At 40.5% G+C, this 27,307-nt stretch overlaps 1 protein-coding gene across 4 annotated transcripts in view; it reads left to right on the top strand.

Annotated features, from left to right (window-relative positions):
- ZBED1 (zinc finger BED-type containing 1) overlaps nt 1-27,307 on the top strand; it is a 206,540-nt gene that overhangs the window by 127,985 nt on the left and 51,248 nt on the right. For all 4 annotated transcript variants that reach the window (XM_051809154.1, XM_051809152.1, XM_051809153.1 and 1 more), the window contains one exon: nt 16,667-16,768. In XM_051809154.1, coding sequence (XP_051665114.1) covers nt 16,667-16,768 — 102 coding nt within the window. The remainder of the gene's footprint in view (nt 1-16,666; nt 16,769-27,307) is intronic.

The raw sequence follows: 27,307 nt of genomic DNA, 5'->3' as shown, positions 1-27,307 counted from the left end.
AAAAAAGGAGCAGCATAAACTGTCCCTTTCCTAACAGTGGATTGACGTCAGCCCAAAAAACGTAGTAGCCAGGAGACCAAGGGCGCAAAGAGGGATAAGAAACTGCTGTTATTGTGGGCAAACTCTCCCTGTTAATCTAGAGGAGTGTAGACGGAGTCCCTGCTCTGAGCACTGAGTAAAAATTACTTTTATTCAACTTTGTGCGTGAAGCATAGTCTGTAACTTTTCAAATGTCATCAGTGGTCACTCATATACCTTGATTGCACACTCTTTGCCTTTTAATGGTTGCTGATCACTCCAACTGAGGTAAAAAAGCTATCAACTGGATATTGTAGCCATGGTTGCCAGTGCTAAAATAGGTGTCAGCATTAGTAATTATGGAAAAAGAAATAATTTTTTGAAAATGTGTTCTGATGTATTAGTTGCATATGCAGGTTTTTTGAGACAGTTTTGAAAACAGTCCTACATTAAAGTAATATAAAATCATAGCTGTGAGTCACAACTTATGCAGAGACAGTGTAACTTCTGCTTATGTTAATAAAATATATCTTAAAAGAACAGTGATCAAAACCACGTTGATTAGAGCTAAAGAATGTAATAATTTGGAACAATGCAAGTTAAGCATCTTAAAGGGTTTGTTTTCTGTTAGTAATTTAGATCTCCTTAAAAGCGCTGCCAGGCTGTAGCAAGTCCTTTATTCCACAAAAATACCCAAATTATGTGGAAAGTGAGTACTGCCCTCCAGCAAAATTAAATTCCACATTTCCCAAATGTCTTAAACTGTTCTCTGTTCTCTCTGGCTTCCTTTCTTTTTCATTGACTTAGCCGAGGCAACAGCAAAGATGTGTCTTCAGAGAAAAAGAATGCAGTTGTTTCCAAAATAGGGACCGGAAGTATTCATGATTGATTTACCTTTTTTTGTCATGACATGCAGAACAGTTTATTAGAGAATGAGTGTTACAGAGCCTGAAGTCTTTTCTACTTCACCTAATTCTCTTTGGAAAGGTAACCTTAAAACAGAAATGAAGGCAGAGTACTGTCGGCTGTCATCCACACAGACTGTTGGGATGTGTGTTATAGATAACTGTGCCTATCAACAAGGAGCAAATTACAGCATTCTCACTGTGAAGTCCAGAAACTTCAAAGATATGTTATTAGACAGATACTGAAGCATTTGGGTAGACACAGATGAAACTCTGCCTAGATAATATCAGGTGGATCTCTGCTTAGGAGATACCAGTAAATTTGCAGTTTATACATCTAAATATTTATCCAAGGAGACATAGAAGAAAACAAAGAAATTCTCCAGTGGTGTCATGAGCAACTCTCCACCCCCTTGATTATCATGCAAAATAACCACTGTTGTCCCCCTTTCTCATCAGAGGACAGGAAGATGCAACTGTGGCCACACAGGCTTCCCACACCTCCAGATAGCTACCCCCGTGAAGAAGTAGCAGCATCCTTGTTTCTTGCTAGCTTCCCTCATCTAGAAGTTCATCAAGCTGTGCCATAGCCCATTGAGAAATTATAGGTTTGACTCAGGAATGAGTAAGTGTGGGGTCAGGCCCTGTGTCACACAGCAGGTCAGGAAGATGGACTGTGCTGGTGCTGATCTAAGCAACACTCAGTATGGGTTCTTGCCTGGAGCCAGGTGCTCCAAATGTGGGCATACTGCAGCCATTCATGCATTTTCTGTCCACCTCACTGTCTGCAGGTGGTGTCCTTTGGGGCTTTTTAGGACAATTTTGGGATAATTTCTGCTAAAGTATAATAATCCTGTTTTAATTCAGGCCAATACCTTAATCATTTTCAGGCTTGCTGGAGAGGGAATGCTGCCTCCCTACTCTTACATGCTGCTGCTCTGTGCCTGCAACCTGTCAAAAGCTGCTGCCAGCAGCTGGGAACAGAATATATTTCTCAGGAAAGCTAAGTTGATGATTTGCTGTAACCAGAAATCTCCCAAAAGAAGATTTCTTCTGGAGAGCATGGAGTTTGGGAGGAGAGGATAAGGGAGCATGTGGGAAGTGAAGCGAGTGTGTATGAAGAATGACTGGATGGGGATTAGTTCCTCCTTTGATGATTTTGGAGGCTGAGCAAAGGAAAATACTTAGTTTTCTGTATCCATTAAAGCTGTCAGGACAAGCAAAATGCAGAAGCGGAGTATAGAGTGAAGGGGTCCCTTGAGAGGGTGTTTTTGAGAGGCTCATATTTGGATTCAGAAAAGTCTTTCTAATCCAAACAGTCGTTGGTATATATTAAAGCTGTTTCAGAGCCCAAGTGGCATCTGGACATTAGCCTCTTTGCATCCACTAGCTACCACCATCGTTGCAGTGCAGATGGTAGTATGTCTGCCTTGGGGTATAACTTATAATAGGGAGTGAAGGTCTGCAGTTGCCAGAAATTGAATTACCAACAGCCAAGGGTCTGAAAAAGTGGAAAAATTAAATAGAGATAAATCACAGAGCACTGATGGCCGCCATCCAAGTAGTCTGAAAGAACCAAACAAAGCAGCCAAGCTGCTAAACCCAAATATATAATTTACCATTAGATTAGCACTTTACCTGCCTATTAGAAATGTGTTGTTCCAGAGCTTTATACACAGCTAACCAAATTTACTTTGGCCCCCCAAAATAATAGTTGAGGAGATCTGTCACTCCTATGAAGTTACTGGAGGAAGCACATGGGACACCAGGGCTAGGTGGTTGCTCCAAGTCTCACAGCAGCCCCACCACCCCCTTTCCCCCAGGCAGAGCTGACATGTTTTCCCAGGTGGGGACCAGCTTATCTGCGCTGCCCTTTCCTGGATGAGAGGAGGAGGGTAGGAAGGAGACCCACTACCCTACCCAGCACCAGGGAAGGTTGTACAGTGAATACCATGGCATTGGAGGTCAAATGCAGCCTTTTATGGTTGTAGAGCTGAGCCATAAAATAGGATTATGGAGGCACTATGGTGGGTAAGAATCTGCTAAAAACAGGCAATGTGGTTTTTATATGTTGTGACTTGCAACACCAAAATTTTGCATCACAGATTTTTGATCTTGCAGCACTGCTAATCTGGAGCTCTGCAGCAATTCCAAGTGTATTCAAATGGTACCAGTCAGATCCAGACCAGCTGTTAAAGGTTGTCTGCTAGAATTGCATGCTCAAATGCATACAACTTATTATCCGATTTCTTTTGCAATATACATGTGTGGGGTTTTCTTCCCCCAAAATGTTAGTTTTGCATTAAGCAGAAATCAGAAACCTTCATGTTCTCATATCCAGTATCCTGCTAGTTGCAGATCTTTACTCGCCTTCTTTTTGTAGTGTCAGGATCATAGTTATCAACGTATCAGAAATAGTTTATGGTGAGGAGGCTTTCTGGCTTCTTCATTAACCAAATGCCAATAATACATCAGAAAGTGTAGGAAGAATAATTTCATACATTATTAATTCCATGCAGTGGATGCAAAATTTAAAAGAGGTTTGTCTTTCTGCATTTATTTTTCTTAGGTTAGAGAATGGGAAAAAAATCAAGTTTAACTTTATTTAGGTTATACTTAGGCATAAGCAGACTAATGAGAATCTGTTTTCTCCCTTTCTTCTCTTAAAGGCTTGTCCCTGAAGGGTGGTCAGCAAAGGAAAAAACAGTGCTGTGACTATTGCCTTTTAAAAGACAGACCATTCTATCTGATGCTGGTCTGCTTCCCATTAACTAGAAAGTAGGTCTACACAGAAATAGATTCATACACACTTGTTATGCATTTAACAATGCTATACATCTCTTTTCACCACTTCAGCAAGCTTGCCTACCATCACTGTAGTATGACTGACACATGGCTTTGTACCTTGTGTCCCTTCTGCAAGTGAGAAATTCAGACCTGAAGAAGTATCTCACCAACACTTTTTTAAAATTAGTTTAGCTAATGGAAGCATCTCCAGAAAGTCCACAGACTGAATGGGAATGCAAAGAGTTACCTGTATAGGTAGTCCTTTCTCTGAGGCTGGCGTAAAGAGCAAAAGGCTATAACATACAAGTTGGATTTTTGAATAGGAGAAAGACTTAAGTATCCACTTTTTCTTCTCTTGGTACATTCCCCAAGATGTACATTTAGAAAAAAATATTTTGTTTTCATTTTACTGGAAGAAAAAGGAAGTTATGCAGTTAAAAGTATCTGTTTCTTTCCTAAATAGTTCCCAAATTAGTATATTTTTCCAGTTGGACATAGCCTTCCCAGGGTTATTTTTTCTATCAAAAGGAAGAATTTTCTTCACAAAATGTCTAATGAAAATGCTTAACACCATGAGCCAATACTGAACAAGACATGGAATGCATATTCCTAAGGGCAAGAATTATTCAGATGTCCAAAAGTCAGTTTGCCTTCAAGAAGAATGAAAATACCAGAAGCACTGAATGGAGGAGAATAACCCTGTGGGTCCTTTCTCAGTGACTCTGGCTGACATTGCCTGAAATTCCAGGTCAGCATTAGCAGGGGAGTGCTATGAAAGATAATTTCTTTAAAGCCCCACCACTGAATAGGGACACACCATTAGAGTGATCATGTTAAAAGTTCTGGAGGACCAGCAAGGGAGGTGAGATGAGAATAGCAAAGTAACAAAACAGGATAGGGTGAGGGGAGACATCTAAAGTTTCAATCCATCTCAAAGAAAAAAAGCCAAAGCCTTTTTTATATGAATACATCCCTAAAAATAATAAGAAATAGCTATTTGTATAGAAGTAAAAAGAGAAAGGAGGAGGGCCCAATGTACAGGGCAGCCTGTGAAGCAGCAATCAAGAGACTGGTTCTATTCTTAGCATTTTATTCTTCTGCACTTCTTTTTCGTGTCACTTTGCTTGCCTGTAAGATCTCTGCAGCAGATTAGTAGCTGTGAGAGCTGTGTGATTTATAGAGCAGCAGCAAGGCTGCCAGTTCTCAGCTGAGATGCACAGCTATACTGTCATTATTGTAAAAGTTGTAATGTCTTACAGTTTGCTTAAGCTCAGTCTCAGTTACGTACACGTACATACATAGTTTCACCAAAATCAACCACTACAATTATCTTTACATTTTTTGACTCTTGGGATGTGTTTGTCAATTAGAATGAGCAACCATATCCCAATTTTTCTGCTGAGAAGTCACTGTTATTTCAGAGGCATTCACAATAAGAAAAAAATTTAAACACTCACTGCAAGACTTATCTTTTTCCATCATGAATTTTCTTTGTGTTACAGCTATCTATAAGCTTTTGGCAAGATTCTCCTGAAAGTTCTCACTCTCCTTTTTTTTTTCCAAATCTTGAGTATGCCAGATAACACTGAGTCATCTGCACACATGCCCAGTTCTCTGATTTTTTCTCTCCTTCTCTGTTCATTATTAGTTGAAATGGAATGCTGGGATTCAAGTCACCTAATTTTTGAGGTTCATAATGCAGAGGTTTAAATCTGAGTCAGTGTCCCCAAGCTCCTTTTGCAGTCTGTGGAGAGGAATAAACAGTTGTAAGACATGATTCATCTCATCTTAAACTAGATTTGTGAAACAGGTCAGATGAATCATATCTTAGAAGCCCTCTACAGACCTAAGCTTGCTTAAGCATGAAAGAGGAACAGCCTAGTGTCAGATCTGAAGAAAAGGAAAAAGTAACCCTGTGTATCCCGATTCTTGGAGGAGTGGCAAAGGATGACAACATTGCTACCAAAGGTTATTCATATTCCCTTAACATAACCCAGATAACATTCCAGGTATAGTTTGGCATGAACCAGGATAAGCAGTTGCACCAACAGACCTTGACAGAATGTGGATGGAATGAAGAGGGGCAGGGATGTGAGGGGAGAGCAGCCATGCCACCAGGTCAGAAACCAGGTTAACTGTGACTGACCTGGTCCTAAAGCTGCACCATTGGTGAAAGGGGTAGCCCTGGCCTCTTGTGGCTCCTCCACCCCTGCTGCCTGTTCCCTCTGCCTCCCCTCCACCAGCTCTGCTACCTTGGCTGCCACAGGGGAGGAGTGACTTGATTATCCACGTGAAGAGTATCTCCAAAAAAAGAGGGGAAAAAAGTGGACTGAAGCTACATCTGAGAGCTCCTCAACTTTGCCTCATAGGCACTAGGACTGACATGAGAGGAAAAAGCAGAAAATTTCTTGGGAAAAGGAAGATAGTCTTTGTCGAAATATGTGTTACGGGTAGTTCTCATGTCTAGAGCAAAAGATGATGTATTCTGGATGACTCAGTTATTTGTGCTGGAGCTTGGAAATATTATTCCCTTCTATGTTTTATTTTTTTTTTTGACTCTGCTTTGTAGTACTTCAAGGACAAAAACCTTGCAGAGACACTATCAGCCTCCCTGTGTTACCTCAGAGGGTATGGAGCAAAATATTTGCTGAGGTGTTTTTGTGGTAATACCAAATCTACTTCTTCACACTGGAGGTTTTTATTTTGGTGGTTTTGAAATGGTAAGCAGTTACTCTCAGAAAATACATGTTCTTTTCAGGAAATGTAGCCAATGGGAGAGTTGTTTTGCCATCACATAATGATACTCTGGTATTAAAGACTAGCCAGGAATCAAAAGTTGATATAATGTATGAAATACCTAGACAGCATACTAACAAATGGTCTAACTAGAAGTGATTTTTTTTTCAGATCTCTCAATATATATTTGATATTGGTTTATGGAAAGAAGTTCCTGCTTGGCTGACTAGGGCATTGGTTGCATTCTGAGTTTTACCTGAAACATTTGATACTTAAATCTATATCAACAGGTAAAATCTACAGGATTGAAGGTTACAAGTCAGTTCACATCTCTTGACAATTACATGCATGACAGGAGCCAGACCTGCACAAACAGTGACCAAGTGGCCCAGGTCAGTTCTAGGACACTGTGGGAACTGGAGTATCATCACTGCTGAGCTATTTCAGTCCAAAAGCAGGCTAATTGAATTTGGAGGTTCATTACTGTAGCAACTAAAACAAAAAGTCTGTTCTAGAGACATTATGGCTCTATGAAGGCCTGTAATTAAGGTAACCCTGTTTTAGCAAACCCCTCACTTTCTGAACAGCTTCTTTTTCACTGAAGCTTATGTTGATTCTCTCTCCAAAGTGAACATATTGGGAATGTGAGGGCTTATATCACATTAAAAGTTGAATAAATTGGGGAGGCTGAGGTAAGCAAGATTTTGGGGTGCACAGATATGAACAAAGTGGCTAATTTGAAACTGAATTGAGTTTGGTAGGATTTGGGTAGCTTAGAGAAAATGTTTTGAATAAATAAATTTAATTTACACGTGAACAGTAAGGTGTTCATATAGAAAGGAAATTCTACAAGTCAAGACAGAAACAGCTTAAGATGAGTACTGGTGCTTGTTTTTGTCAGGGTACTTGTCTAATAAAATATTCTGAAGGAGAAGGCTGCCAGCAAAAGGTCTCTAGCCCTTTTTTTACCATCAGTCTTCCATATGCATGTATGTGTCCTTGATCATCAAATTGTACAAGTAATTTGATATCTTAACTTTGAAGCTATGCAACCCAGGATGCATTGGGAATGTGCAAATCCAGAGCTGAGAAACTGGAAACAAATGACAGCTCTGTATACTTTGCAGAACTATACCAGTATAAATCAGTTGAGGACTCAGCATAATTTCTGGGAAGATTCATGGTCCTAGCTTGCTCTGAAATACATTTTTATTTTGTCATCTTGTATAAGCCTTGCTGACTTCATTAATAGCTTGAGTCTGTATTACATCCAAAAAGCTCTTTATTTGAGGTTCATTCCTGACAAAGTGTCAGCAGAGGACACTGTTATGTGTGTGTCACATATGTGGTATATATTTTGAGGTTTTAAATGAGATACAAGTCACAGTGTAGAGTTAAGCCACTCTAAGGAGTAAATGTCACCCAAGAAGAAAAAGAAACATATTTTCAGTTCACAAAATATAGTGATGAAATTTAATATAATAATCTGTTCACGCAGAAGCAAGAGGAAAATACATCTAAAAGTATATAGAATCATAGAATAGTTTGGGTTGGAAGGGACCCTTAAGGATTATCTAGTCCAATCTCCCTGCAATGAGGTTAATAATAGTAATGTCCATAAATGAAGAATTCTTCATAGGCTCACTGTGAGCTCTTCTGTACTTGTGAGGCAGAGAGATTTTTGCCTGGGCCTATTCTTTTGGTTTTGGTCCCTCTGGAGGAAGAAAACATGCTTAGCTGTAAACATGATGAAGGCTGCCTTCCTCAAATCTCAAAAAGAGACACAAGAAACATTTTCACTGCAACGCTTTTTTTTTTTTCCCCCAAATGTCAGACTCAGAGTGAAATTGATGTGGCAATGGCATTTTCCCACCATTTCTTCACAGGGGCTCTAAATGGTCCTCTGAAGAGACAAAATCATATTTCCTTTCAACCTGTGTGAAGGCACACCCATAGATACTAGAAATAGTGACAGAAGGAATTCCCAAAACACTTCTCCAGTGGGGTGAAAACAAAGTCTTCCCATAGCGACATGGGAGGATATTAAAGGACTTTGTCTCTCTCAAAGAGAGAGAGTCAGAAACCTGGGTGACGAGCGGCTTAACTCATGAGGAGGAGGAGAGAGCATCTAATTTCCAGCAAGCATATGAGGAAATTTTATATGTATCTATTATTGTATTTACATTCTGAAAAAATAAAGTCTCCCCAGTGGATAATCTGGAGGAAATTTTACCCAGGGGAAGCTAAGATAACCTTTTTGCCCCTGAGAGCTGGCTATGGATTCCACTGCTCTTGTCCTGCTGCCACCACCTCCTAAGATTGCTCTTCTGACAAGCTGATGACAGCTTATTTCTTTTCAAGCCCTGTCCCTGCTGAACTGAAAATGTCTTCCTGCATGTTTGGAAAAGACATACAGACATACAAACATGCTATGTCTGTATGAATTGTGCTAAAATGGCAGCATATTTAAATAACATCCCACCTGGTGTTGCAATTTGCAGTCTCATATGGGTATTTATGTTGCTTTAGATGGACTACCTCGATTTTGTACTGCTGTTAAGTCCCAGTGCTCTGGCAAGAAGCTCTGTGAAGTCGTTCAGGGATCTCTCCAATGATGAGCTGATATTTTGGCATTAATGGGAGCTGCTGATAGTGGTGGAACTGGAATGCTGTTCTTTCCCTTAAATTTTGCCCATTTTGATTAAGCAGTTCACAAGAGCTGCTGGAGTATTTGTTGAATATAACAAGTTAAAGGATCACTGTACTAAGCCACACACTTCTCTTGTGGAAGCTGAAAGTAGCTAAGCCAGACCGTTCAGTTTCTGAAAGCAAATTTATTTTTTCATTTTAATCTTCCACCTCTGAGAAAGAAAGAATCTCTCAGAAAGCTGAAGACTTTTTTTCCTCTGTTTCTCTTAGTAAAATAGGGTAAAGCTATATGGTTAAGAAATGGCACCACAAATTGCCTTTTTTTTTTTTTTTGCACTCTTTGAGTAGACAATGTTCAAACCTTCATGAGGAAGCAAAAAGCATGAATTTCTAATATTTGCCCAGGGTGATTTCTCTTCATGTTGTAAACACTGATGCAGAGCTCTTGTTCCCCTGAATGGGCTGGAGGATGACACACAGAGGCTGTTTACAAAGGCTGACATTAAGCACAGGACGTTCATCTCTTTATACTGCCTTTAAAGTTAGTGGCACCAGAATGGATGACTCAGAGAAGGAGCAGCTGAATTTAGGTGCTCTTGCTTGCCTGCTGGAAGGCTGTAGACAAACTAGGCTACCTTAAGTTGTGAGAGTATCTTTTAATATAAAAAAATACCCAAATGGTATATCTTTAAATGTGCTCACTCTTTTGATCTGCATTCACACACTTTGCCAGATGGATGTCTTCCATTGGTCTTCTTCAATGGCATATCACAGGCATTAGCTTGAACAGTAAACCTGTGCTAGAGTTAGCCATGCTTTATTGTTTCTGTTAATAGTCTATGAAAGATCAGTGGTCTGAAAAAGGCCCACAGCATTATTTAGGCTAATAAAGGACAGAGAATAATACTGGGGAGAAATTTTAAAATGCCCTACATTATCACCCACGGTCACATACTTATAACAATTTGAAGGATTAGGAGCCAAAGTTATGCAAATTTTCATCATAACCACAACTAGAATTAAGGGTCAACTAGTGTCATAAGTAGATTGCACATTCCAGGATTTTCTGTATGTTAATCAATTTAATAGTTAATTCCTTTGAATCTTGGTTGCTAATGAAGAATGGGTGAGATTGTAAAGTGCTTGTGGTGTAGAAGCCACAGAGGTCATCAAGGGCATAAAGGCAGGAGTCCAGCATAAATAGAAGACACTGTGCTTGCTGCATTTATGATGACCATCTATCATTGTGCTCAATGTGCAGTTGGTTGGTACAAGGATTTTGTTTGGTTTTGTTTACCTAGAAGCTCTTTTAAAGTAAGAATTTTATAATCCTGAATAGCATGCAGTGTTCTGTCACCATGCACATCTGAGCAGAACCTGCATCACAGACCTTGTGTGAGTCCCAGACAATGTAGGAAAATTCTGTTAATGGAAGTTCTGTTTTGTAGACAGAGGCTTGTGTGCTTCTGCACATCCCAGATGACAGAATGATAAACCACAGGTTTGTGTTAGCAACCTAGAACTGCTTTTGCATTTTCCATTCACAGCATTGTCACAGAGTAGCCACAGACTTCATCTGCCCAGAAGTTCATTCCCCTCCCTTGGCAGCCCTGTTTTGATTGAGGACAAGTTTTGTTTTGGCTGGAAGATATGTAAGCAGATGAGCAGACCTTGCTGAGAAAGATGAGTTGATTCTGGGACACCTTATGCTGGGGAGAAAGGACTACAGGAAAAGGGACATACCCTTTTCCTGCTAGACTGAACCAGCCAAAGCCACTGTTAAGTAGTGTCAACAAGGACAGTTCAGTGACAAAAGGGAGGAGGCTCCAGTCAGTACTACTTTATGTCTTCTCTTCCTCCCAGTTCATGCTCTTTTTTTCCTGAGGTTTGCTCTACTTCATCTTCACATAGCTCTGCAGTGCGGCATCTGCCAGATGGTGGGTATCTGACTCATTAAGAGCCCTTTCTGATAAACATCTCTGTTACACTATCCTGGTGCTCAGAAGCATTCTCAGTTCTTTATGACCAGGACAACATTTCTCCTCACTGCTATGCAGGTGCCAAAGTATAATTCTGTGAGGCAGAACAGCAAATGAAAGGCCAATTCCTCAGTACCCACTGTGGAGTTTTTGAGCATGAATACATGACTACCGAGCACCATTTTTTATTATCTTGTCCATGAACCAGTGCTGTCCCTTGCTGGAGAAGCAACTGTTCCTGCTGGTGCCTTCAGACACTGGATAGATGAGTGGCAAGCAGAAACAGGCAAAGCAATCCTTTCTGTTGTCTCTTTCCACCATGAACAAGTTCTCATCTCCCTGCATTGCTGGGCAGGCTTGCGGCTTTCCCTAGAATGGATCCCCTTCTTGTGTTTTTAACACAAAGGCAGTGGAAGCATGATGGAAAACTTTGGCATAAGTATTAAAAGCAAGTTGACTTTGACTTTGACTTATGATTTCTGCTGAAGCAGAGCTCTAGCTGTCCGTAAGAATTCCAACACAATGAGTTAGAGTTGAATGCATAAAAAGTCTACTTGGTAGGTGGCCTTATCTTAATCTAAATCATGCCTAAGTGCTGTAGTCTTTGTGGAAGCCAAAACATTGCATTTTCCTGTGTTCAGATGATCAGTGAATATCTTAGAAGTTACAGTCCCTGATCATTAACTGCAATATTTGTCCATTATTTTTGCTTCTGAATTTTCCTTCTGTAGTAGACTGAAATTTCCATTTCATGCTTTTTATACCCTGTGATACAGACACAAGAAACGTGCAGCCAGAGTCAACTGTGCTGGCATAGAAAGCAGAGGAGAACACTGGATGCTAAAAAGAAAGCAGGCAGACAGAAATGGAGAATTTGACCCCAAGGGGGAGCTCAGGGGAGTGCGAGCACTCAGGGGCTGTGTCGGGCTCTCCTAACACTGGGCCTTCTCCTGTCTTTTGTGGGGCTCATGGTGTCAGAAAGCTCTCAAAGAGCTAACAGATGCCACTGCTTCAGATCCTCTAATTTTAGTTACCATGACCAAGCAAGTGGAGGGTGTTCAGTGCAGAAACAAGCACTGCGGAGTACAGGTGCTCAGTGGTGTCACATGCGGTCAGCCAGCGTGGCTTTGTGGGATTTGTATGGACCTCTTGAGTTGCAGCCACAAAAGCATTTTGCTGACTTCTCTGTCGCTGAAAAGGTGCTGCACCACTCAACTACATGTTATACCCATGATATATGTATCTATTCATATGTGGTTAATGGCATAAGTAACTCTAGCTGTCTTTTGGAAGATTGTGCTCCTTCTGTATTTCATTAGCTAATAACTTTTTGATAACTGAGTCATCAGATTACAATAAAAGAATAGAAAAATATTTTTAAGAGTTAGAATTTTAGCCAGTGTCTGGCAATTATGGAGGTACTCACTTTCATTGGAAAGATTATTTAGATAAGAACACGGAACACTTCCAGTAGAAGAAAGAAATATGGCCATGTCTGTCACTATACAAGTAGCTGAAAGCAAGTAGTATAGGAGGAGAGATAAAATGGATAGAGTTAGAAATTTGAGTATTTCAGTAGCATTAGCTGCAGATATTCTGTATGTAGCTTATTTTGTATGTAGCTTCTACTCCTCATTTTTGTGCTAAATAACATGCAGAAAATGAAAGGAACAACTTAGCTTTAAAAACTTATTATATTATTAAACTCTAAAGCAGAATGACCACTATTGTGGTAAAAGATAAGAATTTTGGAGTTGTTCAGTTTTCCTGCTGTTATTGCACATCTTCTTTTTGCTCATAGCTATCCTATATGGAAAACCTTTTGCTATTGTTGTTTCCATAAAGTAATTCAAATCATATTGCTAGTTCACGATCAGGTTTGGTCATTTGCTCACATTATGAAACATGGGTCTTTATTAATTAAGGCATCTAAAAATTTGGTATGCTTAGTATATTTGTGCATGCTTTAAACTTTTCTGGAAACTTTTCATTGTCCTTAGCTTCTCACTTTGTAATTCTTCAGTATATTGATTAAAAACAAACAAACAAACCAACAAACAAATATTTACACCGTGGACCTTATTTTCCATTCAAATCCCTGCCTCTGAGCCAGCACACAATTTGGAGACACATTTTGGCACTCTTTCTCTGGTGGATCAACACCTCAGTCGCTGCAGTGCTCGCACCAGTAAATCCGCCTCCCTGGCAGAGAGCCTCCATGCATGAATGAACACCAACAAGGAGTCTGGCCATTAGTGTTTCTGCCCTGTGAGCAAAAAGAAAAGTTTGGGGGTTGACTTGCTTGTTTGTTTTCCTTTCCAAAGCATGTTCTGATCTTTTGATGGCAAGTGCTTTACAAATAGTGAATATGATGGCACACTTCCCATATAAGCAAATAAATAAGTTTAGTAATGATAGCCTTGGCCTAGTATACCATTAGTCTGGGCATTGTACAGTCATAATGAAGGACAGCATTTGCTCTGCAAAACTGAAAAATTAAGGGAGGCAAGATCAGACAGCTTAGCAAAAAGTTAATTCCCAGGAAGGATGGGACTGCACTGGTCAGACTGAAAAGCACTCACCTTGGCACACAGGTTATCTAACCACCACTGTTGTTGGCAATGCAGAAAAGGACAATTTCAAGGTCAGGTAAGGGGAGGGATTAAAGTTTAGCTTAGTGAATGTTCCCAGAGGCCTGTTTTTCTTGCATATATAGTGGCATTTGTAAAATCCAGGGGAGTCAATAATGTTGTCAGAGTCCATATAGGTGATGAAGAAGTGTTTGAACCCTGCACCATGACACAAAATACTGCAGCTAATGAAAGTCTAATGCCTCCTGTACCAAAATGAATATTTTTATATTAAAAGTGACTCCTCCACTGACAGTGTGAATGGCTGTCTCATAAGAAGCTGATCATGCTTTTCCTAATCTCTTTCCTTGATGAGCTGCCTTGAGAAGTAAAGCATAAAGCTTTACTTTATGCTTTACTCTTTGCTCGTTGTTGCACTAGTTACTAACAAGTAGGACCTGGTTTTGTGTATCTGAGCAATTACAGTGGTTTTATACAGCTGCCAGGTCACAAAAGGAATAGCCTGAGCAACTGTCTTCTTTTACAGGAATTGATAACTTTTGTGTTTCCTTACCATCTCCAGGTGCAGGCTATCAGTGAAATTAAACAAAATTGCAGCCCTCCTAAAGGTCTGCAGAGAGCTCAATAAATTGTCCATTTCTACTCATGGATCAGTGTTGTTGGAATGGTATGACTTTAGAGCCACTTTGAAAAACTGTATTTACACTATCTCATAACTGGAATCTAAGTGTTGTTGTTTGGTTGGTTTTTAATGGGCAAGGCCACTGAGAAATTTATATACATTCACTAAGACAGTTTCAGAAGACTAATACTGTCTAGGTTCAAAATATATAACGTTAGGGAACTGAAGGAACTGTTCTGTAAAAGAATTAAATAACAGTTGTGATTGTCTTTTTTCATTTATCTTACTGTTGTACCTGCAGGCCTTCCTAATTTCTTATTGTACTGACATGCTATAAAGAGGCATTATAGCTCAGAGCCTTGGTAGGGACAGGATGAAACAGTTTGGGCAACATCCCTGAACCAGGGAAAAGAGCAAGAGAAAAAGTCTTACTGGAGCCTATTTACCCAACAGTTTGATCTTCCTATCAGAAAGGCATTCTTTAACATTTTTGAAGAACTATATATCTTTAATTTCCTCTTCTTTTAAAGGTTGATTCTTTCATAAGAAGAGGTGGGGGAAACCATGTTGTAGGAAGGGCCTGGAGCACAGGGCAACAGCCTGGGGGCAGGAGAAGGGAGGGCAGAGGGGAGCAGGGAAAACACAGTGAAGCTCTGGAACCCCAGTCCTTTGATGTGGTGGCCAAAACCATCCTGGAGACTGGGCATCTGTACAGAGGTTTCCACAGCTTGGGAAATCTGGGAGTTTGTTGAAATCAAACAGAACAGTAAGAGCTCACCCTGCAAGGACACAGTGAGCAAGGGTATTACGCTTTGTACAAGCCTTTGCCTTTCTCTCTGCTGGACTTAGTCACTGCAGATCACTCAGTACTGTCTGACTTTCTCAAGTTTTTGTCTTCCTTAGAAAATTCACTTTCTGGAAGAGGTTCAAGCAAGTCCACCTCAGAGTCCTCATGTACTGGGTCCCACCAGGGTGGATCTGACAAGAAGTAGCTGACTTGCGTTCCCACTGTGATATGTAGCAAACCATTGGAGAGATGAATGTCTGCTCTAGAGGCTCACATTTTCTTGCTTCAAACATAGTTAGCTGAAACAAACCAAAAGCCAGTCATGCAATATGTACTTTCTTAACGGTTAAAATAGTTGAACAAGGTCATAATTTTCTTCTTTTTTCCCCTTTGCAGAGTTTCTAAAGAATTTGGATTGTTTGTGTGGGGATAGCTGCTGCTGTTGGGGGGAAGGGGGGCTGCTTGTTTTCACTTCAAAACCCTGTAAGTGGTTTTGAAGTCATGGATGGTTATGTAAGGCAAGGCAACTGCTGAGGCAGTGCTGTGAGAGTCAGGGGTTGAAAGCTGCCCAACTGCAACAGGAGGACAATTTTCAGACCTGATGGGTTTAAAGTTACTGGGGAATTTAAGTAATCTTTTTTTATTTTATTTAATTAATTTTATAGCCTTCTAGGGAAGGTCAATGATTGACAAACGCTTTGGACAAAAGGATGCTTGTTAGAGACATGTTTTCTTGGAAATAAAAACATATTGGTATCAAATATATTTTGAGACACTGACACCCTGCCTCTTGAGCAAGATCGTTGGTGTAGTCAGATTGCCAGCACCCTGCCCCTTGACCAACACCAGCAGCATAAGCAAGGTGCTGCCCACAGTATCCATGTGAGGTATGTTCCTCTTAAATCACGCTGCCATTGCTTAAATAGCATTTACGTGACTGGATGTTGCTCCCAGGTGACCTGGACACCAACTGTCCCTGGATGCTCACAGGAGCAATACTTATAATCCTTGTGTTTGCTATCAGTGATCAGTTGATTCACCATATGGGCACCCTGTTGCTCATCTTTCCTACGAGCCTAATAAACTTTTGTTTTTAAACTCTTCCTAACATATATACTCAGAAGATAATCTGTGAAAAAACAAAGGGCAGCATATTGGTATCATAAACACAAGGAAACACTGTGGTGTCTGGCATGCCTTCTCTCCCTATTTAATTTCCAGCTGCCATGTCGTGATCCTCTCAGTGCTGCAGAGGTATAGCCCCTCTCCCTAAATGGTAGCAGTAGAAAAAACTGTAGGACTGGGACATATTTGCTCCATTTGACACCCTCTTCACCTCCTGGATGCAAAATTCCCCATATTTGCTCTGTGAAGAATCAACAGTTTAAAGATAGAAATGAGCGGAGAATGGAGAAAGAAGAAACCTTCTGAGACCAGCTTCATCTATGATTTTGAAAAACCTGGTTTATTTTTAAAACCTTTACTGTACTGGTGACATTATCACAAGAATCCTTGTTGATGTATATAAGTGTGTTTTTATATCATTGTAACTGACTTAACTCTGTTTTTGTTCATCTCCTCTTCTCTCCCAGTGGAGTTTTTATACTGTGATTTGGCTTCCATGAAGTCTATACGGCAATTTGTGCAGCGGTTTAGAGCAAAGAATTGTCCACTCCATGTCCTGGTGAATAATGGTGAGTTCTGTTTTTTTTTTATTCACATATCTGCAGGGGAAGATGTCACAAATGGAGCTCTCATCTATCACTTCACATTTCAGATAGGTTATCTGAAACATGCAGCAGGTTACAATAGGATTGCAGTAGCAGGGATGTCTTCTTAGGAGTTAAACTGCATTTTTTGCAGAGAGAGTCAGATGAGCAGACTGAACACTTCAGTGCCACAGCTGCTCATGATGTTATTGCAAGTCTGGTTCCTTTGCTGTGCTTTTTTAGCTCTCTAGCACTAAAAATCATGCAACTACACAAGAATCCAAGAATCTGGAATAAAAGTAAAAAAGGAAAGGGAAGCTGTACTTTATGCCAATTGGAGGACTGGGTAAAAACTAACCATATGAAGTTCAACAAGGAAAAGTGCCAGATTCTGCACCTGGGATGGGGCTACCCTGGAGGTACGTACAGACTGGGGAATGAGATGCTGGAAAGCAGTGCTGTGGAAAGGGATCTGGGGATCCTGGTCGATGGCAGGTTGAATATGAGTCAGCAGAGCCCTGGCAGCCAGGAGGGCCAACGCTGTCCTGGGGGGCATCAGGCAAAGCATCACCAGCCGGTCGAGGGAGGGGATTGTCCCACTCTGCTCTGCACTGGGGCGGCCTGACCTTGAATATTGTGTGCAGTTTTGGACACCACAATGTAAGAAAGATACTAAGCTATTAGAGAGTGTCCAAAGGAGAGCAACAAAGATGGTGAAGGGCCTTGGGGGGAAGCCGTATGAGGAGCGGCTGAGGGCACTTGGTCTGTTCAGCCTGGAGGAAACAGAGAGGAGACCTCACTGCAGTGTCTGTAACTTCTTTGTGAGGGGAAGAAGAGCTGCAGGCACTGATCGTTATGGTGACCAGTGACAGGACCTGAGGGAATGGCCTGAAGTTGTGTCAGAGGAGGTTTACATTGGATATTAGAAAGAGATTCTTCACCCAGAGGGTGGTTGGGTTCTGGAACAGGATCCTCAAGGAAGTGGTCACAGCACCAAGCCTGACAGAGTTGAAGAAGCATTTGGACAATGCTCTCAGGCATGCGGTGTGATTCTTGAGGATGTTCCTGTGCAGGGCCAAGAGTTGGGCTCAGTTATCCTTGTGGGTCCCTTCCAACTTGGCATATTCTGTGATTCTTTCACCTTTATTTACTTTCTCTCCCCTTATATTTTTTCTGTATGAACACTTGTTTACTGTGGCTGTCTGATGAGCTGGGTTGGGGTTTTAATGCATCGGAAATATAACCTACTAAATTATTCAGCAGTCTCAGAGAAGTCACTGCATAGATCAAAGTGCTACTGGAAAGTTGTCCATAAAGCTGTATCCTCAGTGGTCAGAGCACAAATTAAAAGGACAATATTTATCTTGCATTCATACAATTATCAAATGAATCTCATTACTCTTGGGGATTTTAACTTTTATTACTCACATACTTGCCATCTAATTTTGTTTTATAGCCCCAATATTTTTGGAAACCAGCCCATACAATAATTTTCCTCCAGAAACCGTGCATACTCTGCATGCACTTTCCTAAAGGGGAATTTTCACCTGTCTATTTGACTAGGGGAAAAACCCGCCAGCAAAAATTAGGCTTCTTTTAGAATTTTTCTGCTGTTACACACTGCCGTTCTTGTTTTCCCAATCATTTGCATATATTTTATTAAGACATCTCAGAGAACAAACCTGCTGTAAATGAATGGGTTTGTTACATTCGTTGGTGCCTTAAAGAACTCTTAGTAACACAAGTAAATATTGCAATAAAAATTCAAGTTTTTTTATTTGCTGATTGATATGAAACATTCATGAAATGTTCAACTAAGTGTTCATTTTTATTTGATTAGTCAAAAAAGCCTGCTATTATTATTTTAATTGTGCAGTAATTAGAGGTAGTGGACATTTAGGCCTGGTTACAAAATCTTTCCAGATTTACGTGACTAATTTTACTATTTGAAAAAACAGCATTTTGTGGAAAAATGGGTTTTGAGATCTATGTTCCCATCAGGCATCCCCTGCCCTCCACTAGTTTTCAGCATGAGCAAAGCCAGAACTGTCAGCAGGGGCTTGGAAGTCATTTGGGGGAGAAATGATGAGACTGAAGCAACTGGGAAGCCCTCTAGAAAAAAAGGCTTTTGCTCTGTCCTAGCTGCTGCTGAAGTGGGATGGAAGCAAATTGCAGTTAAATATGTCTTCTTATTCAAGAAACAAAGTTATATGAAAATAGGTCTCCTAATGGGCCTAATATGCTATGAGACCAAAGAGTGTAAGCCCAAAACTTCTTTTAAGAAAGAAGTTTGAGACTAAAGTTTGCCTGATTCAGTCTGTGTTTTCATGACTTCCAAGAAGGGCATTTGATTTCACTTACTCTTGATTACCAAATACAGTTGGCAAGAGAAATCTGTTTGAGAAAATCCTCTTAGAAGCTACAATGAAATGAATGGTCCAGATCTGCTGTTCGCTGAATCTTTAATAGAATCACACAAGCAAGCACGCCTAAAGCTGCTGTAAAGAATCCCATATAATTAGGTTAGTCTCCAACCATTACCTGGCAAGTCACCAGCCCACTTCTGAAAGGTCTTTCCTGCATCTTTTCTTTTTTTTTAATGGTCCTTTTTATTTGCTTTTGTAATTAATCTGTAGCATTTAATTTTGTTACTAGTTTCATAATGAAAGCCTGAATGTTTTCTTGGTACAAAAGAGGAAAATAAACATACCTAATGGAGGAGAAATGGCCTGATGCAAAAACCACTAATGTTAAGCACAACCAGGACAAATGCTGACATTGAGGCTATCTGGTTGGGTTTTCCCTTTCCCTTCCTCTTTCCTTTTTTTTTTTTTTTGTCATTTTTTCTACTGTAACGCAATGCACTAAGGAGGATGATTCAGTCCATTGTGGACAGCAGAGCTGGAAGCACTACTCACTCAGAACCTCACCATTGCAATATTGAAATGTCTCATGGGAATGAGTCGTTGGGTATGTTGTCAGTGAAAGTGTACATGGTCAGAAAACTGTGTTATCTGGGGAAGTCATTTTGCATGACTGTCAGATGTCTTTCAAGACATCTCATAATGGCGTGGTTGATTTTCTTATGTTTCAGTGTATACATTTAGAATAGTAGGTTTCTTAGTGTCACCTTGTACTTTTTTATTTATTACTGATCTCAAAGCTCTAGCATTCTTGATATGAAGTTATTTTTAATTTTAGCATATGGGGAAGAGCTTGTGGGCCAGACAGCTACACAGTGCATTTGTAGGCAGCCATATGCCTTTAAGAATCTGACCTAAAATCTGTTAGGGTAATGCAGAGTCTCCATTATGTTTTGAAAATCAGACTTTGTGTGAATCTCACTACTTCTGAATCAGACCATCGTCAAACTAATAAAAATTTTCCTCTCTGTCTTCATGAAACAAAGCATTTTACTATTAAGGACTGTACCCTTTTGTTATATTTAGTGTAAAAAAGCTAAGAACTGTTACATTGCATTTTTTTCACAATATATTAGAATAATTTAATTCCTTTAAATCTAAATCTTTTATATTGATCAGTAGAATGATGTTAATATGTTAGTGATCGTTCTTCGTATTATCTCCATGAATACATATCCTGTATGTATGTGAAGGTGTATGATATTTGTTGTGGGCTTGTGTGAACCTGTCAAAAAGCCAAACATTTGAAGATGAATTATGAAAGTTCTTACATTTTACAGTAATGCAAACTATGACATTAACATTGAAACATTATTAAAGACAAGTAATTTGGCGTGAATTACTGTACTATATAAATAATGTCTGACATAAGATTGTTATGAAATTCAGCAGTTTTTCTTTTTTTTTAAGGAATGTATCTCCATTACTTGCTCTCCATCCCTTGTTGAACTCAAGGATATAGTTGGAAATTAAATTAATACTAAAATTCTGAGTTTCAGAGTATTCTCCCAGAACTAAACACTTAAGTCCCACAAAAATTTCAAGAAGATTTAGGTATTCTACTTAATGGAAATTACTGCACTAGAGTCACCTCCTCTTTTTGTTAGAGCTTATTTTAGCATATACATTTAACTTTGTAATTTCTAATTTAAAAGGAAAAATTTGGTTGAATGCACACATTATTTCAGATGACAAATAAGGGCCTGTTTTTCCATTGCTATGCTTTCTGCATCAGTAATGTGCATGCTCAGCTCTTGGTTTTTAAAATAAACAAAACACATTAAAAATGCAGATAGAGTATTACATAAACTTATTTTTTTTTAATATAATGTGCTAGCACTAAAAAGAGAAAAATACTATGACACAGAAAACAAATCCATTTTCTGTAGAAAACAAGAAGTAAGCTAAATGGTTGAATTGGATGCAACACAAGCAGTTCAGAAAGCTTGATCTGACAGAAGGTCAGAAGAATATGTCTTCTAGTCCACTAATTAGCAATTGCGTGCTAATTTTTAGTTCTGTTTTTGAAAAGAACTGTGTCTTTTTACAGCTGAAAAGCATTCAGCAAATTACAGCATGTACCCTAGTGTAATTATTTAATACATTCATAAAAATGACATTGCTGTTAAAAGGCATTAGAAAGTCTGCTCTCCTCTTGTGGTTGCAAAAGGGACAGATAGTAAAACAGTTTGTAAAATTCCATGAGCAATAATTACTGTTCATGCCAGAGAGGTTTTTTCCTAACTTGAAGCCAGTCATTTTCTCTGTGTGCTAGAAATGTTTCTCAGCACCTTATAGTTTATGTTTTTGCTTATACACTGTTTACAATACTTAATTATCTTAAGACCAAGAGAGCTAACACCAAAATCACTACATATTTAGTGTTACCAGAATACCTATGGATACCAAACATGCACCGTCTAAACTCATTAACAATGAAATATCAACTTAAAGATTTCAGGCTATTATTAGCCTATTGCAGACAGATTACAGTTAAAATATTTTATGTTTAAGCCTATCTAAGCCAATTTAAAATCAGTATTTCTGAACTGCTGGCTATTTTAGACAATTATATTTCATACTTTGTGGATCATCTGAGAAATTATCAGTCTTTTGATAGAATCAATAAGTTTCTATAAACTTCCCTCTTTAGTTCTTAGGGCACAATAAAAGCTGTTTCAATAACTAAGTATGTGAAATATACATATATATTTTTTGCATTACCTGCACACAGTTCAGCCATGTGCAGGTCAGCCATAATCCTTTGCTGGGAGCCCTCTGAATAGTCCCATGGATGCTGTCATGGTTGATCATATATTAAACTATTCTTGTGTCTGAGTATTTGCAGGATCAGATCTTCAGAAGAAGTGTGAGATTTGAGGGCTAGGAATAAGGGCATATATCAGACGCAAACAATTTTATAGAGACTTACCTACTCACAGGTCTTATTGATGAGATGGATTTAATAATAGTTAAATAGCTTGAAATTATCCCAGTGGGATATATGAAAAGGTCCTGTCCCACTGGATTAGGTAAGGGTCAGCTCCCTTCTCTGTCGCAGCTGTAGCCTGCACTGACTGTTACGATGAAGATGAGAGAAACCTCAGAGATGTGGAAATTCACTGGGGGAGGCCTTGAGGGAAAGTTAGCGAGGAGGGTTGCAGTTGACTCTATTGAAACTTGGATTTCATCAAAATTAATGTTTCTCCTCCAGCCACACAGGAAGGCTGTGGTGAACTCAGGATATGGTATCTCATTAATCTTCTTCCAATGTCTTACTTACAACATCATGTTTCATCTTTATGCTTCCTCAGAGACAAATTAAAGTAACACTTAAGCAAAGCTGTGATGGAAAAGGTATAGAGGGACAGGGAGAAAGAGAGGATGAGCAGAAGAGCAAGTAGCCCTTTACCTGTATATAATGGATGATAAGTACTAGATATCATGGGAGAGCTGGACCTTTGGGGGACAGTTCAAGCTGGAAAAGGTAATTTGAGCTGGTGAAAAAATTGCCTTAAAATGGATCTTCCATGGATGATGAAAAAAACTAGAAGATTCATAAGGACACTAACATGCAGCCTTAACATGTTCTAAAATGAGAAGAAACTCAGAGTGATATTTTTTAAGAAGTTCAGTCTATGACGTGTCATTTTCTCAGATTTTTCAGAAGAGGTCATCTTTATAAGAGAGATGGGGATGCTGGCTGATCACACTGCTCTTCACAGGTATTAGGTGCCTTGGGTACTGCAAGTAACTTGCTGGGCACATGTGTCAGAGCATCATGATACTGCTGACAGCGTCTGGCTTGTTCAGATCAACTGAGGGTTGTGCAATGCCAGCATTTACCCAGTGCCTGGACTTTTAGCAGCAGTCATCAGCCAGAGATTTTACTGTATTTGAATAACATTGTTATCTGCCAGAATGATATGTGTCCTTGTAGTGGGTTAACCCTGGCTGGATGCCAGGTACCCACTAAGCCACTCTCTCACTCTCCCTCTGCAACTGGACAGAGGGGAGAAGAAAAAAGCTACAGGATTCATGAGGTAAGAGCTGGGAGAGGTCAGTTACTGATTGCCTTCATGGGCAAAACAGACTTGAAGTGGGGATATTACTTAAATTTATTACTAACAGGATAAGAGCCAAAGAGTGAGAAGTAAAATAATCTTAAAAACACCTTCTCCCCACCCCTCCTTTCTTCCATGTTCTCCCTCCTCCACCGCAGTGGTGCAGGGGGACGGGGAATGGGGGTTACAGTCAGTTGTTGTTTCTGCTGCTGCTCAGGGAGAGGAGTCCTTCCCCTGTTCCCGTGGGGTCCCTCCCACAGGAGACAGTCCTTGATGGACCTCTCCGGTGTAAATCCATCCCTTGGGCAACAGTTCTTCCCAAACTGCTGTCCCATGGGTCACTCCTCCATGGGGTGCAGTCCTTCACGAATGTGTACCAATGTGGGTCCCCCACAGGGGCCACAAGTCCTACCCGGGAAAAACCTGCTCCAGCGTGGGCTTCCTTCTCCACGGGCTGCAGGTCTCCAGCAGGACCCTGCTCCATCTTGGGCCTCCCATGGGATCGCATCCTCCTTCATGCGTCCACCTGCTCCAGCATGGGCTCCTCCATGGGCTGCAGGTGGGTCTCTGCACCCTGATAGTCCTCCATGGGCTGCAGGGGCACAGCTGCTCCACCATGGTCTGCACCACGGGCTGCAGGGCCTCAGCTCTGGAGTCTGGAGCACCTCCTGCCCCTCCTTCTGCACTGACCTTGGTGTCTACGTTGTTGTTCACATGTTCTCACTCTGCTCTTCCCTGGCTGGAATTCTTTCTGTGCAATGGCTTCTGTTCTTAAATATGTTATCATGGAGGTGTTACTATCACTCCTGATTGTCTTGGCCTTGGCCAGTGGCAGGAAGTCCATCCTGGAGCTGGCTGGCATTGGCTGCACTGGACAGGGGAAGCTTCTGGCAGCTTCTAACAGAAGCCACCCCTGTAGCACCCCTCATTACCAAAACCCAACCACAGAAACCCACTACAATCCTATATAAAGATATCAGATTTCTTATAAAAGGTTTATTGTTTATTAGAAGAACTAATAAGTTAGAAGAGCAACTTTAGACTACTTCTGGCTTGCAAACAGTAAGGATTTCATTCAAGAAAATCCTGAATTTTGTTTGAAACTGTCTTTGTCTTTCTGAATATTTCCAAAGCTTTTTCTGTGTCTGTGATATTGAACACTTTTTGAAAAGGGAAATATCTCAGGCTCCACAAGCTGCAGGTTTTTGACCCATTTGCTTTTATGTCCTGAATGCGAATGTTTTATCAGTGGAAGACAGATACAAAATTCAGCTATTGATGGATTAGGAAACCCAACTGGTTCTACTTAAGTGTGTGGAACACTTGCCATTGACTTTTCTGAAGGCAGAAGTGAGCCATGTTTTTTTTACCTAATCCTTTCATAGCTTTTAGGTAAAAATATTTTTATACAAATCGCAAACCAAAATATTTTACTTCCAAGAGAACATCCTATTAAATTAGAAAGCTGTGACTGACTGTCTTATTTTAGGATTGTGAATGGGATAACTCATCATTGTGCCAGCTTAAATAACCAAATAGTTGCTGAGCATGTTTTTAGGAAACAAAGGGTTGGGTTTTTTTTAACTAGACTCAATTATGAATGTTCTGATATATTTTAGTGTAAAATCAAACCTCTGTTATGGATTGTATTTTCTTTTTTTAACTGACACATTTTCCAAGGAACTAGCCTGAGCCTTCTGTGTTCACCATGTAGCAGCATGACATTGATTCAGAAAGTGGATCTGTTCTTAAGGAGGTATTACAGCCTGTTCAGTGATGTTCTGAACCTACCAAGATCTGGTTGTTGTTCTCACAGTCCTTGAATATGGATTGTCTCCTTTTTTTCTTTTTCTTTTCTTTAATCTGCTGAGAAACTAAGAGCTTGCCTTTGCTGGAAAGACGCATTGCTTTTTCTTTTTTGACACATTTAATACAGTCCACTTCTTCCTTGTGGGCATTATAGGTGGGTCTGGGAGCACTAGCAGTAGATATTACTTAATTTTCAGTTCCTCATTACTTAGCCAAACTTTTAATGTTTGGGCTAAGAGCTTCCATGCCAAGTATTTGCCTGAGGCTGATTTATTTCTCCTTGTAATGCCAGATAAAACAGTTTACATGTTTCTGGCAAAATCTTAGGATTTTGTTAATGTCAAAAATGACAGCAATTTCATTCATTAAGGTTCTGGTGTTATCACAGTTTGAAAATGAATGCAGGCAAGATGCTGCCTTTTTGTCAGTGGTGGCTGCACCTTTGCCACCCATGGAATATTCCTATGATAGGTCAAGTCAGAAGCCTGTTAAGCACTGCAGTTCGTAAACCACCTTTTATGCTTTACTTGCTGAAGATATTCCTATACCAAGCATGTCCCAAATCGAGACTGAGCAGTTCTTTCTGCTGGAATCACAACCCTGAGTCATGGTGGGAGGTACTGTGTGCAGGCAAATGCACCAGCACTGGGACTGGGCACCAGTGTCCCAACTGCTCCTTGTGGCTGCCTCTGAGCTGGGGTGGAGATGGGCACTGCATCTCACTTCAGGCTCCTCCAGTCTCTCCACAGTCCAGACTCGTTGCTTCAGTCCTCCACGATCCCTATGAAAAGTTTCTGTCCTATGAAAAGTAGACTGTGAAGAGTTGATTGGAGGGATGGTAAACAGGACTCTTAGTTGGGAACCATTAGGATGGCGGAAACCTTGATTGCAAAACATTTGAGTTTGCTGATTGAAAGTCTTTTAAACAGAATTAAACTATAAATGTAGCATATATTATTAAATATCAGAAAATTAATAAGAAAGTAAGTATCGGAGCAGAGCTAGGATGGGTAGTGAGGATGAAGAGAGGCATTAGGTGTGTCTGAACTGTAGGAGATGTCTCAATCAGAGTTTGGAAATGCTTAGACACCACATAATGCTCAAGAATTGAGTCCTTATTTTGGGGGCTGGAGTCTCTGTTGGGCATTGATTGAACATTCTGTTGCAGTGAGGCAGTTCTTGACTGATCTCTTACTTGCAAGTTTACTGATGTTTAGCAGAGATGAGAATTACCCCTCCTGATGGGGATGTGATTGGAACTTTCCTTCTGCTTGGTCACCGACTTCCACATAACTTGTAGAAAGAAATTTGTAACTTAGTCACAACTGGTTGAAACTGAAGGGGGGATGGAGAAGCTGGTAGGAGCCTCAGAGCCAGGGATGATGGTTCCATAAGGAAACCAGCCGCAGAAGTGAGAGGACAGTGAGCCAGGCGTTTGACAGGCAGATGCCTGCAGGGTGCAGAGTGATCTTGTGATTGAGACACAAAGGTGCTAGAGTGGCTGAGTAAGAAACTTAGAGACAAGGAACTTACTGTTTGCAGGGAAGCAGAGAGGCAGATGAAGGTGATATGTGTATCTGGGGCCGAACCTCTCCCCTCCTTCCCAAACACATGCAGTTCCTTGATAAGATCAGCATCAGATCACCAGATTGTGGAGGTAAGGGAGGAGGGGAGCACAGCCCGGAGCTTTGGCTGGGAAGCTGAACACTGTCCTTGGTTGGTCAGGGCTTTCATCTTCCCGGCACAGGGAGTTGGGGAAACTTTCAGGAAGCCACTGTGCAGAAAAGGCAATGGGTAGAGCCTCTTGCAAGGGAGCAGAAGGTGAGAGCTAGTGGGAGGGAACTTGTTCTGTGCTGGAGCAGAGGCTCAGTCAGATTCCTGTGGAGGAGATGTCTTGGGATGAGACAGGAAAGACCGAATGCTCTGGAAACTGAAATCATCTCCTCTGCAGACCCAATCTCGGTCCCTTCTCTTTATCAAACCTGTTTTCACAGTGCCTAATACCCTCAAGGAAAGGTCCATGCACAGGACATTGTCCCAGCACTGATGCCAGACAGGCTGACAGCAGGTGTCTTTGCACCTCCTCAAGGGTCAAGTGCATTGGTGTGAAATATGTGTGTCATCTACATGTCATTGTTATGCCCTGGGGTAAAAATTCTTGCTTTCCTTCACTTTTTTCCCATTTTGCTTTAGAAAATTGCATATATACTTATAAAGAGCTCAAAAGA

This window comes from Manacus candei, unplaced genomic scaffold, assembly GCF_025592945.1.
Source record: "Manacus candei isolate 608988 ecotype Guabito, Panama unplaced genomic scaffold, ASM2559294v1 h1tg000075l, whole genome shotgun sequence".
Classification (NCBI taxonomy): domain Eukaryota; kingdom Metazoa; phylum Chordata; class Aves; order Passeriformes; family Pipridae; genus Manacus; species Manacus candei.
Note: the sequence above shows the minus strand (reverse complement) of the source record. Positions and strands in the feature narration are given on the sequence as shown.